Genomic DNA, 19,955 nt, shown 5'->3' on the forward strand with positions numbered 1-19,955 from the left:
AAGTGAAAACTATACTTGATCATCCGCGCTGTCAGCTCTGCCATTCATGGTTATTAATACGAGTCGGCAACTGGATGTAGTCTTATGGTGCAACCAAAGTGTTGCCTGGATTAGGCGGCACTCGCCAGTGTTGCCTATAAACCCGTAAACCGAAGTGTTGACACAGTTACGTGTCAAAATTTGAGTGTGCTAGTCTTTGGGCAAAACTAAATTTGGGTGTACTCGTCTTTGATAAAATTAAAAGACCAAATTATTACAAAAAAAGCCGAGAATTACATTTTTCATAAAAAAGGCCCCCAAACTGACAAAAAGGCCACATGGATTTTTATCAGGCCAATGCATTTCAAAAAAAGGCCACATTTGCGAAATTTGGCCTGAAAAAGGCTATCTGGCAACTCCACTCTCCAGGGAAAAAATCAACACATTATCCCTCTCGGGCGGATGAACTGGCGGCCAGTACTGTCCCCGTGTACAGGCACCTCAAGACATCTTCTACACATGTAAATTGCACCACATGCAAGCAGTGTCCAATTAACGCACAATTGGACACAATGTCGTTCCTGTGTCGCATCTCGTGATGGATGCAGGGATAAAGTAGTCTGAATGAGAGCAGAACTTTATTAGCAAACTCTCTCAATACCTCCTAGCACTCATCGTCGGCACAAAGTGTTGATTTTCAGTTTTCTCCATCATCAAAAATGACATTTCATTTATAATTCCATACAAATTTGTAGCTCGGTAAAATTTTGATTTTAAATTATTTTGTTGCTGGAATGCATATGGCTAGTTTCTATTAATCAATTTATTTAAGCAAATCTAACGAATGCGCTGAAAACATGAAAAGACAAAAGTCCAAAGAAACATGAATTGCAGTTTTTGCCACTAGAATTTAGCACGTTTTGCAGAATTAACCTACTGCCAATAAGTACAGCACACTTATTGTGCGAGGTTAATTATTAAACATAAAGAAAATAATAATAAAGAAATTCATTAGTAAAGACTTCCATTCTTGGTTCAATACATCACACGCTCCTAAATTAAACAAAACTAAACGACAATTATTAAAATGATAATCTTAAAGCTTTATTGTGACTCGTTCAATTCTAAGCGACGGTCAAAAATACTCATCAAACATGATCAAATGATCCAATTTGTGTCGTATATTCGGGATATCTTAGCAGGCGGAGGTTCCGTTCGACTTGGCTGCTATTAGAATAAACTTTTCCGCCTGCGCGTAGCTTCGGGCGCGGAATTAATGACGCATTCCGTTGGCTGTTGAGAACCCGCGAGCTGTTGAACGTGGTGCGGGGGGCGACCATTTCTGCTCTGGAGGAGCTCTGGCTGAAGAGGATCTCCCCCAGCTGGGACGGCTTCACTGGCTTGACAGGCTGCAGGTTCCGCGAGTACGGAACAGGGGTGTTGGGTTTCCGGGGCTTCTGGTAACGGTGATGAGAATGTGGCCGCCGAGACCAGCCTTCTCTGCCTCCTGTCGATAATAATTATATAATATAAACAGATTTTCACAAACAAACAACAATCATTAGTGCTAAGCTTACATCGCTAGAAAAATTGTGAATTCAACAAACCCATAAAAGTGCTTCAGTGTCTTTGATTTTGGCCACGGTTGTTTTACTAAATATAGCATTGAAACGAACTTTTTTGAATCATAATCTTTGAACAAATTTTAGTTCCAAAAAATTTTCTTCTACTTTTTACGATTGCAGAAATACTCGATATCGCACTGGCAGCTGGAAGAACGTCAACAACGTCGTTGGATATGATGGCGTCTAGTCCCTCCTCCTCGACGCGAGTCTTTGGCGTCGGGACGAGCGAAGCGACATTTCGCCACCTGCCGCGTCCTGCGTTGCTGGCCACCAGGTGCTGCTCACTGCGCCGCGCCTTCACGCACTCACGGAGGAGGCGGCCTCCCACCCACCGGCACCCACCCGCGGGATTGCTCAAGCACACCTCAAGGAAATACGTTAATGCTCACTGAGGTGAGGTGAGGAATTGGATTTACAATACCAAAGGATATTCTATACTTAAATTTTAGTGCCTCTGCTCTTTGCTATGAGTTGTCATTGATTATGTCACGACTTTGGTCTACCGAACGCCGCAGCTTCAGAAGGAAAACAAACGATAGAACATCTGCTATTGAACAAAAAGTCATTCGATGCTCCACATGGAAGATTCAGTAAACTAAGTGTGCACTCACAATAACGAATTCCTGGCTTTTACATATAAACTCTAATTCTTGCCAAATATGAATACTTAATGAGAGAGACCACTCACTTTGGCAGCTCGAGGGAGCACTACAAGAGCGTACCGAGTGTCTGGCGTGGCAGTCCTCGGAGCGACTCGAGGTTCGCCAAGCACAGTAAAAAGACGAGGATGGGCAGTGGTTCTCCCACCAGTGGCACGACATGATCTGCGGCAAATACTCAATAATTAACCGCACCTTATACACGTAGTTAGCGTACTGCTAAAGATGGAATGGCAAAACATCATATTACTCCTGCCGTACACACAATCTAGTATTAAGTAAACATGAATTAAATTCAAGGTTTTGTAGCTGTGCAAAAGGTCCACGAGATTTTCATTTGCATCCTTAATTGGTGTATATCTCTCGTTAACTAAAGTCCCAAACTTGGTCACCATTATTCAAAGCATAGGAAACAAGTTGTGTGCCGTGCCATGACCATCAGCCTCTGTGCAAGAATTTTTGTATTGATCTAGAATCATGATAGAGTTACATGGCTAACTATGGCGTTTTGAAATCATATTAGCACGCGTACTTAATGCACTACAGTATACCGGACAGTCGCACGAGGTGTTGTAGAGCAGACGGAAGCCTTTCTTCATCTTCGGGGCCAGCGACGTCCAGGGCGCCGCGAAGTGACAGGCGGACGTCCAAGGCTTACCCGCCTGGATCTCGCCTGTAACACAGACAAAAATGACACAGACGAGGTTGTGCATCTCGTAAGTTGGACCACTGCAAGTTGGAGCAACGCTATACAAATTAATGTTGTGATAAGCTTGAAAGCGCAGCAAGTGTAGCGTAAGAAAAAATCAAATTGATTTAGGATAATAATATTTGATTTATGCTCAAAATTTTGCTCCAAACAATCATTTTTGGAAGGAAGGAACGAGGTGCAAACAAACGCCAAAAATCTAAAATCAAATCGATACTACTTTTTTCAGAATAAAGATCGTCCATACCACGAATTGATCATCGTACTAAAACTGCCAACAACATATTTAATACAAACGTCCTTGAAAGCCTCTCCACAACCTGAGCCCTCACACACCTATGTAATCCTACCGCTATCCTATTCCATCGATTTTTAAAAATCTCATCGAGTGAGATTTTTATTTTTCATAAACTAATAAATTTCTACGATGAACGTGATCCTGGGACTATAGAAATGTCCAAAAGCGCAACGCTCACGCTCAAGGCATGAAGTATTAATACATGGCTTCACTATCGAAGTATTACTGCCCATGAAAAATATTTTTAAGAAATATGATTATTCTTTCTCTAGAAAAAATATATTGTGCGTCCACACATGGCTGTTGAATCTCAATCCATATAATATCGTCTGTCAGAAACCTGGGTTCAAATGTAAGTTGGAATGAACACAAACAGCGAAGAAGTATTGTCAGTCCAAGAAAAATTCAGTAATTGTCGCAGAATGGGTTTTTTGAATTGTCATTTACGTTGCACGTAAGCTACTCAATGTCTACTACTACAACTCGTCTTTAATGCCTCAATTAATTCTTTTACTTCTCACCGACCTGTGATGACGAGAGATAAGAATAGTGATTATCGACTGCACGATTACTTTCATAAATAGAAATTTCCTAATCGTTACTTAAAAATAATCTTTAGAATAAGTAAGTAGAACTTTATTGAACAGTTTTGCAAGGAACATGTCCGACCAACTGGCAGCCATCCTAGCGACGCACTGCTCGGGGTTGTCAAATATCGTTACGGCTGAATAATATGCAAATTGTTTGGGTTGCGGGCTAGCAAGCGAGACCATCGAGCGAGGAGTGTCAGCAAGTCATGGCCTTATAGCATCATTACATGCGATAAACTCTATGTCTTTATATTTCAACTACAGCAAAACTGTTGCGCTTCAAATTTGATTGGTTGAATAAAGGATGAAGCTGTTCACAGAAGAATTTTCATCAATAATATGGTAAACATTCTTGGCATTTTTTCTGTTAAAGAAATTTTAATCAATCTCCGATTTATGGAATGAGGATATTGCAATATTGTGAAATGTTGTAGTACTTGATGCCCATTTATTAGAAATGGCATACAGGCTGACCGTGCACGCGAATACCAGATTGCAGGTATAGCACGTAAAAATACATAGGAATTGCTATATTATTGTAATGATGCTATGTTTTTATAAGAAGAATTCCGTATTTAAATTCTGTCATGTAGGAAAATATCTTAACCAGACTGAAAATTTACACATTATTTTATGCAAAGTATATGCGAAGTCATTATGTAGACTCTTGAAAATCAAAAGTCTACGTAATGAATCATTCTCAGTTGATTCGACCAATTAACAGATAAAACTACCTTGAGTCACATGAACAAGATAACCCAACAAAATAAACACTGTTATTTGCCTGTTAAAAACTGTTGCTTCCTGTCAATATTATTCAATATTCTTCAATATTAGTCAATATTATTCAATATTATTCAATAATATTAATACTATTCAATATTATTCTATGTTATTCAATTTTATTGAGGAACTGACCTTGAATATCCTGCGAACCCGCACCCTGAGCGCCGTCTGTCCGTCCGGTGACGCCACCACGCGGTGCACCTTCACGTTCGCCACTGCCGGTGAAAAACGCCGCTAATAAACACTCACGTTCTCATAAGTAGAATTAATAAATAAATTAATAAATAATTGGGAATAAATCTATCGGATGAATCGATCAGAACAGGTACCTATAGAAACACTGGGTTTATACAAGAAACGTTTTTCTTCCATTTCCAGACCGCTAAACTTAATTTATCTAACTTAGACTACTGGAAGAGGGTTTTCAAAAGCAGGGCACCAGATACCAGTGTCTTTTGAAGGAGTTTTAAAATTATTTTAAGTCTGCGGTAGTTGCTGCAAACTTTTCAATACCAATCATGGCTCGGCTGCACTAAACAAAGACGAAAAAAAATATTAGTTGACTTGAGATCGGAACGACTCGAATTTCATAGCAATAATGTCGTAACTTTTCATGCAAAATATTTTTTTATAACAGATACGATACATCATCGCGCTGTGGAGAATATATCCTGTTCAACTAGGAGCGATCACGTCTGTAAGAAGTGAAGCGCTCCACACATGCTGACCGCGTGAGAACTACAAAGACCCAGCGAACAGCTGTGAAATCAATTAATTTTTCTGATTAACATCCAATTATTAAACAATTATTTTTATTTATTCGTTAATATTTGAAATGGAGGTGCATGATTCATTTTCGCTGGTGATGCATGATTGGCACGCAAAAATTTATTCATATTCCGTTCTTCATAATTCAGAAAAAAATAGCTTAAAAACTATATAGACGCCAATTCACCAATTCACACTATTCAGTATAGAATAATTGCCTCAATAATTGGAAGTAATGAACTCAACTGACTACGCGACCACACGTGAAGAAGCACATCGATGAGGTCCATCAAACGTCAAACGAGCAAAATAATTCTTCGTTCAATCTTACGCTTTAAATAACCATGATCGTTTTACCTCTACAAAAAGGATCCCCAAACTAATCCTCTAAACCCTGTCGTAATTATTTATTTATAGGAGCTTACAAATGACTCGTATGCTAATGGACCGGCTGACAGGACTCCATTTCAACAGCGCCATGTCGGCCACCGCACTGCAGCGTTGGTCAGAGGCCCTCGCGTAAGAGATTTGTGGTGTTAATTGTCTATTATTTTGCCTATGATGAATGGTATGTTATATTAACTAGAATTAGTTTTCTATGGCTGCTCGGAATATGCAATGAGGGCCTTAAACATATGCTTTTTTAAATATGAGTCGATTTATTCAAGCCGGATTTTGTTATGCCTCGAGGTTGCACAGTTACGATCCTAACACACAAACTCTGGGCAGAAAGTCAAGGAAAATATGTCGATGTTATCCCCGATGAGGACAAAAACCTGGCAGTATAGAGTGTAATCCTTATAAAGCTCACGTGTAACGATAAAAATATGAAATTTCTAAAATAAGGACGTAGTATGAAAAATAAATATATTTTGAGTGCATAAAGTTTCAGAGTGAACTCCGTCCTTAGTCACGATGTTTACAGAGAGTAGGAGGCACAATCTTACCCCCGAATGTGATGAGCTCAAGGCCAGCAGAGCAAGGACGAAAGTCAGCCGCGTCATCTTCTGTGAATTCAACAGATTTGGCGCGTCGTTGTTTGTTGATTTGATGGTTAAACTGTAGCCGTGGAGCAGCTGTCGCGCATATCAGAGCGGTCACGGGGCAAAATAAAATGTTTATAGCTTTCTATTCTAACATTTGACAGAATGAATGCAATGTACTTTATTAATAAATTATCCTCTGCACTTTTACTACGATGCGTTCCTCGCCGTCATCTAGTAGCGCTGATGAAGTCCATAACGAATCATGAATAAATGCGTGGCGACAACAAAGGAGACACGGGCACGAATTGTAGCGTGACGAGCGATTGTCACGGTGTGTGCTGCGCGGAACGGTGCAGGGAAACGTCATCTAAAGGTAATACATTAGAGCATAATCGAGGCATTCACGAGAGGAAGTTACTGTGAGAGTCAGAAAAAAGACTTTGACACGCGGCCAAAGGCGCGCATCTTGGTTCAGTTTAGACCTATCTTCGCCTAGCGTGTCTGAACAATGGAAACAACTCTTAATTATTAATGGAATTTACATGCAACAATATTGAGAACTTTCTCTGAGCGCCTTTGTGCTTGATTATCATATCATACCCACATATCATTAAATTATTTGAAAATGACCCATTTATTCGCTACTGAAACGTTACTAACATTGTGGCCACGGGAATGTTATTCATAACTGCTCATTAATCATGACCATCAGTTCAATAGCATCTTCGATACAGAAACACCTCTAATTTGTAGTGCTCGGTAATTTATTTTATATACTTATACGTTTTTATTTATTTTCCTTGAGGCCATATATTGTACGGTGCACATTATTTGGCACACGAAACGAAATGGCTTCAAACGGCCGTATTTCACTAGTGAAGAAAAACATTAATGACTTTTGTTTGAAATACGACGAAATGAGCCAATAAGAATTTATTTCAAAAACTCGCGTAGTTTCATTAGCTAGAAGAATGATTCATAAAAGCGGTTAATTTTAAATATTTCACCACAGAAACGTGCTTCTTGGATATGTTAAGATGTAGAACCAGCATGGAGCATTTATTAAGAAAATTAGATCGAAATTGACTAATTTATACGCTATAATACTAATGCATTAGTTACCAAATTTTTTAGAAGAGGACAGTTCATTAACTTCTGTTTACTTAACCAATAAATGCATGTTTGTGCGAGTGTTGTTTTAATAAATCATTATCTCAAACGTCTTGATCGGGAAGCCAATAAATAAAATTAGATCTACACTCAGAAGGACCGCGATCGTCTAAAGCCCCTAGAGGCCCAGTTGGCCCCGGGCTCAACATAGCCGCGCAGTGACGGTAAGACCGCGCCTGCGCACTGCGCGGCACGCGCTCATAAATCTTATCCCAGGCGCAGGCGCGCAATATGCACAATTTTTTACAATAATTCGCCGCGGAGACAATTCAGCATGTAGTGCTAAAGTGGCTACTGTTACAGCGTTTCATCCAGTAATGCATTAAGGCTTGTAGTCAAAATGCAGCGAAGTCTGAGAGCGAGGTTTTTGCGACCATCGTGTAAAATCTTTTATCTGCCCAAAGCTCGGCCAGTCGCTACCCTCGAGCTTGTACTCTTTGTAATATGATATCCTAGCCAGACCCTTCTTCGCGGGAACTGGTCGCTTTCAGGTGGCCGAGGAATGGCCAAAGGTCGGCTATAACTAATTGGATAGGCCGACCACTGGCCACGTATTATTCTTCGCCCCTCATTGACTTCGCCTTTACCATGCCACCTGTCGTGAACTGACAGTTCAGTAATTTACAATGCACTGTAACAGCGTTTCATCCAGTAATGCACTGTAACAGCGTTTCATCCAGTAATGCATTGTTACAGCGTTTCATCCAGTAATGCATTGTTACAGCGTTTCATCCAGTAATGCATTGTTACAGCGTTTCATCCAGTAATGCATTGTTATAGCATTTTATTCAGTAATGCATTGTTACAGCGTTTCATCCAGTAATGCATTGTTACAGCGTTTCATCCAGTAATGCATTGTTACAGCGTTTCATCCAGTGATGCATTGTTACAGCGTTTTATCCAGTAATGCATTGTTACAGCGTTTTATCCAGTAATGCATTGTTACAGCATTTTATTCAGTAATGCATTGTTACAGCGTTTCATCCAGTAATGCATTGTTATAGCATTTTATTCAGTAATGCATTGTTACAGCGTTACATCCAGTAATGCATTGTTACAGCGTTTCATCCAGTAATGCATTGTTACAGCGTTTCATCCAGTAATGCATTGTTACAGCGTTTTATCCAGTAATGCATTGTTACAGCGTTTTATTCAGTAATGCATTGTCACAGCGTTTCATCCAGTAATGCATTGTTACAGCATTTTATTCAGTAATGCATTGTTACAGCGTTTCATCCAGTAATGCACTGTTACAGCGTTCATCCAGTAATGCATTAATACAGCGTTTCATCCAGTGATAAATTGTTACAGAGTTTCACCCAGCAATGCATTGTTACAGTGTTTCATTCATTAATGAACAGCTGCATCACTTCAGCGTTTCATTCATCAATGAACTGCTGCATCACATCAGCGTTTCATTCGTTAATGAACTGCTGCATCACTTCAGTTTATGTTGCGTATGGCAACAGCATCTCAGAAGCTACAGCATCCCTGTAAAAATTCGTTCCCACAAAATTCAAACATAGTTTCATAATAATAAAATAATAACTTAATTTCGTTAGTTCGCTCGGTTTCTTCTCATTTAATCTGAGAGAATAATTCAAACGTCGCGTTGAAGCGGCAAAAGAGTTCCCATCGTCACCGTTCATGCTTGTTTATTTCATTAAGGTAAAATATTTGTCTTGAGCGCCTAATTGTTGACATGAGCAGAGCGGTGACCCGTCACTGACAGTAACTCTAGGCGACAACGACATGAAAACTCTGAATAAATACATAAAAGATCCCGGAGTTGACAGTGACGTTGATACTGCGGCATAAAATGGAGGTGTTTGGCCCGATCAAAGAAACGTGTGGCAAGAAAGTGCAGCAAATAATCTCAGGAAAATCCTAGCAAAAACTCTGGCAAATCTGTCAAGACCATTTGGCTGCACGCGTCCTGGTAATTGCAATGTTTGCACGACGTGACAATTAACTGCAGGTGGAGATGACGTCGATGTTTACATGGCGAGAGGTGATAGAGACGAAATTGTTGCCGTAAACGCCGGTCTTGAAACTGTAAAGAAGACGATGACGCTTAACTTCCTTCACCATTGAAACTAAAGTTTAGTATATGAGTTCGAGCAGAAGATAAAAAACAATTTACTGATAGTTGCAAGCATTAAACAGTCGTGTAATCAAGGTTGCCTTCAATTAGTCTATGTTTAGATTAAATACATTTAATCGAGGCAGAATTTCTCACAGTCCTCTCACGACAATTGTAGCGAATTACGTAATAATGCAACTAAATAGTATTATATATTCTCATAAAGATCACAGCATGAAGATCATGGTCGAGCGTCGGGGAGCGTTTACGCGGGCCACTCATGGCTGCCACTTTTTCTAGCTAGAATTAATCGGGTTAGTGGACTCTTATAATGGCTGCTTTAGGGGCTTGTAGCGAGTCTCAGTCACAAAGATCAAACATTTTTTTCGTTGTTTCGGGCAAATATCTGGCATGTGACCAACTAACGCCAGCCTGATTGGCTAAGAATGAAAATAGCCTACATGGCAATTATACATTAACTGTTCGCTTAAACCTAACAATTCACAGCACAAACATTTCTTCACATTCTATGCTTTGAAACGAGCATGCGGAAGCGGAATTGATACCAATTTTATTACAATTTATACGAATGTTTGCAGTAGGATTTGTAAGAAAATTATTGAACAGTTAATACAAAGATCAAAGTTATTTCGGAATTAATAGTGAATTCAACCAAAACGCCAGCCCGCGCTCGTTCATTTTAAAACACAGATTACCTTGACATGAAACTAAATTTCGAAAATGTTATATATTCAGCTAATTCGAAAAATAATGAATAAAGAATGATTATAATGAGTTGACAATTCATTACATATTCTCACATAAAATTCCTTGGAGCGTGCCCACGCAAGAAAGTAGTTAAGGTAGCGCATAAAAAAATCTATGTAAGATTGTTATCCTTTCTACTGTGAGTCTTAGCACCTGTCGTAAGGCCTACCCAGTCTAGTCACAGCACTTTGTCTCGGATATCACGCAACGGAGACTGAGCTATAATAGCCTGCAGCACGCTACTCTCTCGTACAAGTATAATTTTCCCTAGTTTTCAGTAATTTAGTGTTTATATAGAAATGATTTTAATATTATCTTCTTGTCTTCATAATTTCGATGTGTATATTCATCCGTATCATTTGTTTAGCTCAGCAGGACAGAGTGAAGTCCCTCTCTTCTCTGTAGTTCCTCTCGATGATTCTCCAATTCGTTTAGAGAAGTTTAGGTTTTCTTGTGTATTCTGAATAAATTAAAAGGCGTAATGAACTATGACTTGACCTGAAATCATTACAATCAACAACTTAATCGCATATACAGCTTAAAAAATCATGCATAAGCAACAGACTTCACATCTGCTACAGCTCTAAATCTTCTCAAAGTCAATTATTAAGCAGTAATTATTAGACAAGCACCTGCGAAATCTGCAACCAGTTATGCGATCAACAATCTACACAAATACTGACGCTAGAAACTACCGCATCACGACAGCATGATGAACCGTCAGGTTGCCTTCACTGTTGAACATGAGACAGACACCCAACTTCATACTTAAGCTTCATGAAAAATCCCAATCGTGATGCAGACATGCGAACCTCCCTAAGTTATTTATTCACCAGCCATTTTATTGTCAGCGAACATCAGACTCCCGATCAAACGCCTGCCTTAAAATTCAGCGTTAATAATGCAAAGGGAAATGAGGTGTTGGCCGCGTGCCGAGGTGTGGCAATTTAGGCCACCGTAATGCCTGGTGAGGACATGAGCCCTCCTCACGACACTCATTGTACACGACAGTGAGGACATGAGCCCTCCTCACGATACTCACTGTACACGACAGTGAGGACATGAGCCCTCCTCACGATACTCACTGTACACGACAGTGAGGACACGAGCCCTCCTCACGACACTCATTGTACACGACAGTGAGGACATGAGCCCTCCTCACGATACTCACTGTACACGACATGTCTCTTATACACATCTAGATGTGTATAAGAGACAGCTGCANATTGCCTTATATACATTTTAGCCATGAGTTGCAGCTCGAGGCAATTCATTTTTCACGTTGTTTATATGTTGGAAATCTTGACATTCTAGTGCCAGAAAATAATCTTCTTTACTCCTTCTATCGTCTGAACAAGTCTGCACTTCATTTTTTCATTTACAAGCCTGCAAAGTGCACACTTGCCTGTATAGGGACCAGCCCATACTTCATTCTTAACATGTGATCGGTTCACCCTCCCTCTTCTATCTTTAACCAGCATGCACTTCCTCTTCCATCTCTGATCAGCCTGCACTTCCTCTTACATCTTTGGCCAGCCTGCATCTCTGACAACCTGCACTCCCACATTGATCTTTGGCCAGCATGCCCTCCCTCTTTCATCTCTGATCAGCCTGCACTTCTTCCTTCTCTGACCGGCCTGCACTCTCTCTTCCTTCTCTGACCAGCCTGCACTCCCTCCTCTACCTTTGACTAGCCTGCACTCCTTCATCGTTGACCAGCCTGCACTTCCTCTTCCATCTCTGAACAGCCTGCACTCCCTCTTCCACCTCTGAACAGCCTGCACTTCCTCTTGCATCTCTGAACAGCCTGCATTTCCTCTTGCATCTCTGATCAGTCTGCACTCCCTCTTCCATCTCCGAACAGCCTGCACTCCCTCTTGCATCTCTGAACAGCCTGCACTCCCTCTTCCATCTCTGAACAGCCTGTATTTCCTCTTGCATCTCTGATCAGTCTGCACTCCCTCTTCCATCTCTGAACAGCCTGCACTCCCTCTTCCATCTCTGAACAGCCTGCATTTCCTCTTCCATCTCTGATCAGCCTGCACTCCCTCTTCCATCTCTGAACAGCCTGCACTCCCTCTTCCATCTCTGAACAGCCTGCACTCCCTCTTACATCTCTGAACNGTGCCCGTGTTGGGAGACATGCATGTCTGTGCCCGTGTTGGGAGACATGCATGTCTGTGCCCGTGTTGGGAGACATGCATGTCTGTGCCCGTGTTGGGAGACATGCATGTCTGTGCCCGTGTTGGGAGACATGCATGTCTGTGCCCGTGTTGGGAGACATGCATGTCTGTGCCCGTGTTGGGAGACATGCATGTCTGTGCCCGTGTTGGGAGACATGCATGTCTGTGCCCGTGTTGGGAGACATGCATGTCTGTGCCCGTGTTGGGAGACATGCATGTCTGTGCCCGTGTTGGGAGACATGCATGTCTGTGCCCGTGTTGGGAGACATGCATGTCTGTGCCCGTGTTGGGAGACATGCATGTCTGTGCCCGTGTTGGGAGACATGCATGTCTGTGCCCGTGTTGGGAGACATGCATGTCTGTGCCCGTGTTGGGAGACATGCATGTCTGTGCCCGTGTTGGGAGACATGCATGTCTGTGCCCGTGTTGGGAGACATGCATGTCTGTGCCCGTGTTGGGAGACATGCATGTCTGTGCCCGTGTTGGGAGACATGCATGTCTGTGCCCGTGTTGGGAGACATGCATGTCTGTGCCCGTGTTGGGAGACATGCATGTCTGTGCCCGTGTTGGGAGACATGCATGTCTGTGCCCGTGTTGGGAGACATGCATGTCTGTGCCCGTGTTGGGAGACATGCATGTCTGTGCCCGTGTTGGGAGACATGCATGTCTGTGCCCGTGTTGGGAGACATGCATGTCTGTGCCCGTGTTGGGAGACATGCATGTCTGTGCCCGTGTTGGGAGACATGCATGTCTGTGCCCGTGTTGGGAGACATGCATGTCTGTGCCCGTGTTGGGAGACATGCATGTCTGTGCCCGTGTTGGGAGACATGCATGTCTGTGCCCGTGTTGGGAGACATGCATGTCTGTGCCCGTGTTGGGAGACATGCATGTCTGTGTCCGTGTTGGGAGACATGCATGTCTGTGTCCGTGTTGGGAGACATGCATGTCTGTGTCCGTGTTGGGAGACATGCATGTCTGTGTCCGTGTTGGGAGACATGCATGTCTGTGTCCGTGTTGGGAGACATGCATGTCTGTGTCCGTGTTGGGAGACATGCATGTCTGTGTCCGTGTTGGGAGACATGCATGTCTGTGTCCGTGTTGGGAGACATGCATGTCTGTGTCCGTGTTGGGAGACATGCATGTCTGTGTCCGTGTTGGGAGACATGCATGTCTGTGTCCGTGTTGGGAGACATGCATGTCTGTGTCCGTGTTGGGAGACATGCATGTCTGTGTCCGTGTTGGGAGACATGCATGTCTGTGTCCGTGTTGGGACGCATGCAGGCTGCTGTGGCCGCCATGTTTACATGCACCGTCAGGATGACGCACCGCCAGACGGCGGCAGAAGCAAGGCTGGCTCTTCATCCCGCAGCGTCGGATGCGACAAAGTCGGATGAGTCGCTCATGTCGTCCGTCCGCGCGGCGCCACGTCGGGTCGTGCTAACGTACGACGTACAATCGTAACTTGCATGCGATATTATGACGGTCTTGAGGAGGAAATATTAAGAGAATGCGTGGCCTGTTCTGATTTTGGTTGATATTCTTTCGTTTGTACCATTCTGGGTATTGGCGAAAATTTCATTATTTTGCATGGCTGGATGCAATTTGTACAAAATTTATCATTACCGCATCGTGTTTTACCAGAATACAGTCGCTGACATAGCGCGGAGAAAGAATTAAATCTCCAACAGTTACACTTACTGTCCACTGGTTCGTAGCGAGTAGAAGCAAAAAGTCGAGCCAATATCCATACTTTGTCCTGAAAATTGTTGCAATAAATCACGTAATAACCAGCAATATTTATATACTTGGTCCTATATATTTTGCTGCGGTCCAGCGCGACACCGGTCCAGCGCGACACCGGTCCAGCGCGACACCGGTCCAGCGCGACACCGGTCCAGCGCGACACCGGCCCAGCGCGAGCCTATATATACTGATGCTCAGCGCTGCTCCTCGCGCCGCGTCACGCGCCTCGTGACGAGGAGGCGCGGTAACGGTGGTCACGCCTGACTAGCAGACGACGGTCAGCGCTACTAAACTGGCCGCTACTGGCCTCCAGCGCTACTGGCCTCCAGCGCTACTGGCCTCCAGCGCTACTGGCCTCCAGTGTTAAACACGGTGTCTACGTCTGATCTTGCATCCATGCCCAATATTCTACATAATGAGTGGCAACTGTTTCCTTCACAGCGCAATGGAATCAAGGAATAGATTTCATTTTGGCTCAAGAGTAAAACTTCTGAGCTAATATAGTCATGATTTAAGTACACGACGAATACTGTCAAAACTGTTCTTTCCTTTTACTCGTTCAAACAACATATACCTAAAATATCTGGTATGTATGCAACATTCACCAATGTTTCACAGTTCACCAAACAAATACGTGTTATTTGAGTTACATAGATAAAGGAGATAACATTTCTGGTTAGTGTTCGTCAATTATACAAATTTTGACCATAGATGCTATAATGAACTTAAACTCTATTATTAAAATTGCATCAAACACGTACGTAAAACTAAATAGAGAAATAGAAGAGTGCAATATATTCCTTAAAACATCAGATATTGATGAAAATTAAAAAAGCAATGTGGTGAATTTGGGTTAGAATCTAAGTTGTTTTTTACTATTCGCTGCTGTAATTGCGGCAGGTTCAAGAATTTCGCAGCAGTGGGCGTAAGAGAATACGGACATCGCAACAAGCCTCGCTCGAGGATCAACGATCAATTATGAACATTTTTAAGGCGGGACAAAATTTGGACTAGGAAGAACAGCTAACGCACTCTTTGAAAAAAATTCCGCATACACCGTGCAGCTGTGCACGGTGTATGGTCGCGGTACACAGCGTCAGTCACCCTCCTAGCAGCTGTGCACGGTGTATAGCCGCGGTACACAGCGTCAAACAGTCACCCTCCTAGCAGCTGTGCACGGTGTATAGTCAAGTCATTAAGTCTAATTACCCAGTCAGCTAGCCTAGTTGCCCAGTCATTGAGCCTATTTACCTAATCATTAATTCTAATTGCCCAGTCATTAAGTCCGATTGCCCTCATGCAAATGCCAAGTAACTCCTAGTTAAGGAAACAAATGTGGTCTTAAAAGTCCATCCGCCGTGCTTCAAACTTGAGCAATTCCTCGTGGGCATAAAATCAATTGCTCATTCAGATACAAATTTTCCCCGTCGCATCGGCAAATCGACCCACTGCACAGACATTCTATGCTTTGAAATGTATAATTATCATGCTCGTATAATTAATACGACTGTTAGTAGTATGATTTGTAGGGAAATTAGTAGTCAATATGAAGAAAAAAGTTATTCCTGAATTATTAGTGAAGTCAATCTAAACGCCAGCCCGCGTTCATTCTTATCAATAACACGGATTACCTTGACACGAAACTAGATTTCGAAAATGTTATATGTTCAGCTAGCTCGAAAATAGTGAACCTTTGATTTGCTGTAAAAGTTGACAACTTTTCATTACATATTCTTACGTAAAATTCCTTGAATCGTGCGCACGCACGGAATTTGCTTAGGTAGCGCATCAAATGATTGCTGCATGCATGGTTGAATTAATACAACCATGGATGCATGTAAGATTGTTTTCCTCTCTACTGTGAGTCTTAGCACCTGACGTAAGACCTAACCTGAGCACTTTGTCTCAGGTATTCTTGCGAGGCAGACTGATCTATTATAGCCTGCAGTACGCTACTCTCCGGTACAAGTATAGTTTAGTCTAGTTTAATGTGATTTAGTGTTTATATGAATGATTGTAATATTATCTTCTTGTCTTCATCATTCTGATGTATATTTATTCGTATCATTTTTTATCTCAGCGGGACAGAGCGAAGTCCCTCTCCTCTCTGTAGTTCCTATCGATGATTTTCCAATTCGTTTAAAGAAATTTAGGATTTCTAGGGCATTCTAAATAAATTTAAAGACGTAATGAACTAAGACTTAACCTGAAATCATTACAATCAACAACGTAATCACATCAACAGCTTAAAAAATCAAGCATAAGCAACAGACTTTACATTTGATACATCTCTAAATCTTCTGTAAGTCAATTATTAAGCAGTAATTATTAGACAAGCACCTGCGAAATCTGCAACCAGTTATGCGATCAACAATCTACACAAATACTGACGCTAGAAACTACCGCATCACGACCACATGATGAACCGTCAGGTTGCCTTCACTGTTGAACATGAGACAGACACCCAACTTCATACTTAAGCTTCATGAAAAATCCCAATCGTGATGCAGACATGCGAACCTCCCTAAGTTATTTATTCACCAGCCATTTTATTGTCAGCGAACATCAGACTCCCGATCAAACGCCTGCCTTAAAATTCAGCGTTAATAATGCAAAGGGAAATGAGGTGTTGGCCGCGTGCCGAGGTGAGGCAATCTAGGCCACCGTAATAGTGAGGACACGAGCCCTCCTCACGACACTCATTGTACACGACAGTGAGGACATGAACCCTCCTCACGACACTCATTGTACACGACAGTGAGGACATGAGCCCTCCTCACGACACTCATTGTACACGACAGTGAGGACATGAGCCCTCCTCACGACACTCATTGTACACGAACATGTAAGATATGTCATGAATTCAGTTGAAGGAACAATAGAGCGCGTCACGTACAGGCTACGCGGTCTACCTGCAGCGGCGCGTGACAAAGCAAAGCAATAAAATACATGTAAGCTACCGGCATCCAATACGCTTCACGTCCCGACATGCAACCTATTCAGTAACTCATTACACTACTGAATATTGTTTGGTTTCTTAAGTATGATTCTCATATTTGAAAATAAATTATTGACTATAAAACGAATCTCGAACCTTGCTTGATAGACAAACCTCGCTATATTGCCTTATATACATTTTAGCCATGAGTTGCAGCTCGAGGCAATTCATTTTTCACGTTGTTTATATGTTGGAAATCTTGACATTCTAGTGCCAGAAAATAATCTTCTTTACTCCTTCTATCGTCTGAACAAGTCTGCACTTATTTTTTTCATTTACAAGCCTGCAAAGTGCACACTTGCCTGTATAGGGACCAGCCCATACTTCATTCTTAACATGTGATCGGTTCACACTCCCTCTTTTATCCTTAACCAGCCTGCAGCCACCTCTTCCATCTCTCACCAGCCTGCACTCCCTCTTTCATCTCTAACCATCCTGCATTCCCTCCTCTTTCTATGACTAGCCTGTACCCCCTCTGCCATCTCTGATGAGTCTGCACTTCCTCTTCTATCTTTGTTCAGCCAGCACTTCATCTTGATCTCTGACCAGCCTGCACTCCCTTTTCCATCTTTGGCCAGTCTGCACTACCTCTTCATCTCTGAACCGCCTGCACTCCCTCTTCCAGTTTTGATCAGCCTGCACTCCCTCTTTATCTTTGACCAGCCTGCACTCCCTCTTCTATCTATCCCTCTTCCATCTCTGAACAGCCTGCACTCCCTCTTCCATCTCTGAACAGCCTGCATTTCCTCTCCCATCTCTGTTCAGCCTGCACTCCCTCTTACATCTCTGAACAGCCTGCACTCCCTTTTGCATCACCCAGTACAGGCAGAGCCTCGGAGTGCCGCCCGCATATTAGGCAATTACGCACCTTCCTCAAGACGAGCCGCGCCGCTAATGAAGCAACGCAGGACTTGCCTAGCATGAGCCCACATTATCCCGTAGCCTAATGCGGAGTGTTGTGCAGCCATCGCACGTCCTGGCATAACTCCGGGTGACTTATGGCCAGTTACAACATTATCCAGCATGAGAGGAATAGCTTCAAAGACATGCATCATGTTGGTGTCGGGAGCAATCAAGGCGGCCGGTAGACTTGATGTGAACAAAAACGTGAGGGCATATCTTTGTTGTTAATTGAAATGAATAAAACTAGAATTAAGACTTGAAACATATTGTCAATTCCTCACTGGCTTTGATCTTGCATTTTAATGATAGCTAGTATCTTCTTACACCGAACCTAATTATGATAAATCGAAAAACGAATGAGTGCAAAATTTTTGTCACGAAAGAAATGATTTTTCTTAATTGAGCTTCTCCTTGTTTTAGCGCCCTCACTTTTAAATCAACAGCCCACTTAATGTAATAAAATATGTTGACGTATTGAGAGCAAAAATTAATATGTATGGTATTTGTTAATGAGCTATTAAGATTCAAATGAAATAATTTAAATAGGATATAAGCAGCATGAGCGGCGCCTGAGAACAGGTCCGCATGTGTGTCTCAGGATAAAACAATCACAAGTGGCCGCACTTGACGCTGAGGTCTGGGGGCAATGCAGCCGTGCAGGCAGTCGCGTCATTGCAGCACTGCACGCCACGAGTGTCCTGAGAGGAAGACGTGAGATCTTCTCAAGTAGATCCTGCATGATGGTTCCTCGTAAAAAGGTGACGCACGAGTGTGACGGCAGTGTCAAATATTGCGCCTCTAAAATCGTTGATTGTGATTCTGATATCACTCATCTTGAAGAATAGTTAAATCACTAAATTAAATAGTTAAATCACTAAATTAAATAGTTAAATCACTAAATTAATTAAAAACACTAAAACCCTCAAAATTGGGCAGTACGCAGGAAATACATGTTCAGAAAACTAACAAGGATCAAAATTAACCTACATATGTCATCAGCGTCAATATGAGACTAATTTATGAGCTCTAAGCTGTCGTTGTGGCTGACTGAAAATAGCAACTCTCGTTCTGAGCGTTCTTTGTACTGTTGTGTAGTTACGTCGTATAATTCATTCGAGACGAGACGTATTACGCCAGTATTGCGGCGGTTTGAAATAAGAGAAACTATACTAACAGAGAAAGCGGCGGTAGGGAAGTAGTGACACTTCACAATATTGTTTCCATTTACCAATCGTCGCTACTATTGGCGTGCGTCTTTCCGTGCTACCATAGTGATTATAGTAACACGGAGAGAAACACGCTGATGGTAGCGGCGGTTGGGGAGTACAGAGACTAAAGTACACGGAGAGAAACACGCTGACTGGCAGAAATGAAATCACTTAGATGACATTTAGACATCTAAATTACTTTTAGACATCGCCCAAACGCTCTTAACGTGGAGTGATACTGCGTCCAGCAATTATAAAATATTCACAGCAATGGTTATACATCCCCAAAGCGATGCAGTGAATGGATTAATTTTATTATAATCAATATTAATCGCGGTAACGCACTATATTAGATCTGCTGGTGGGCAACTCATCGGCCATAGCCAACATTTCCGCGAAGCGTTTCGTAACTGGATTGATCATGGGTATTATCAGGGTATAAAAACGATTTTAACTCTCTACCGCCTGACATGAGTAGGCTAACCGGAGCAATATTGTC

At 42.3% G+C, this 19,955-nt stretch overlaps 1 protein-coding gene across 1 annotated transcript in view; it reads right to left on the reverse strand.

The window, feature by feature from the left end:
- Positions 1 to 602: 602 nt before the first annotated feature.
- LOC108670841 overlaps positions 603 to 19,955 on the reverse strand; it is a 36,392-nt gene continuing 17,039 nt past the window's right edge. The window contains exons 3-8 of the mRNA XM_018158332.2: positions 4,779 to 4,861; positions 3,796 to 3,814; positions 2,815 to 2,936; positions 2,327 to 2,428; positions 1,743 to 1,968; positions 603 to 1,486 (exon numbers count right to left, since the gene is read on the reverse strand). Coding sequence (XP_018013821.2) covers positions 1,128 to 1,486; positions 1,743 to 1,968; positions 2,327 to 2,428; positions 2,815 to 2,936; positions 3,796 to 3,814; positions 4,779 to 4,861 — 911 coding nt within the window. The 3' untranslated portion in view covers positions 603 to 1,127. The remainder of the gene's footprint in view (positions 1,487 to 1,742; positions 1,969 to 2,326; positions 2,429 to 2,814; positions 2,937 to 3,795; positions 3,815 to 4,778; positions 4,862 to 19,955) is intronic.

This window comes from Hyalella azteca, unplaced genomic scaffold (assembly GCF_000764305.2).
Source record: "Hyalella azteca isolate HAZT.00-mixed unplaced genomic scaffold, Hazt_2.0.2 contig1213, whole genome shotgun sequence".
NCBI classification, from domain to species: Eukaryota; Metazoa; Arthropoda; class Malacostraca; order Amphipoda; family Hyalellidae; genus Hyalella; species Hyalella azteca.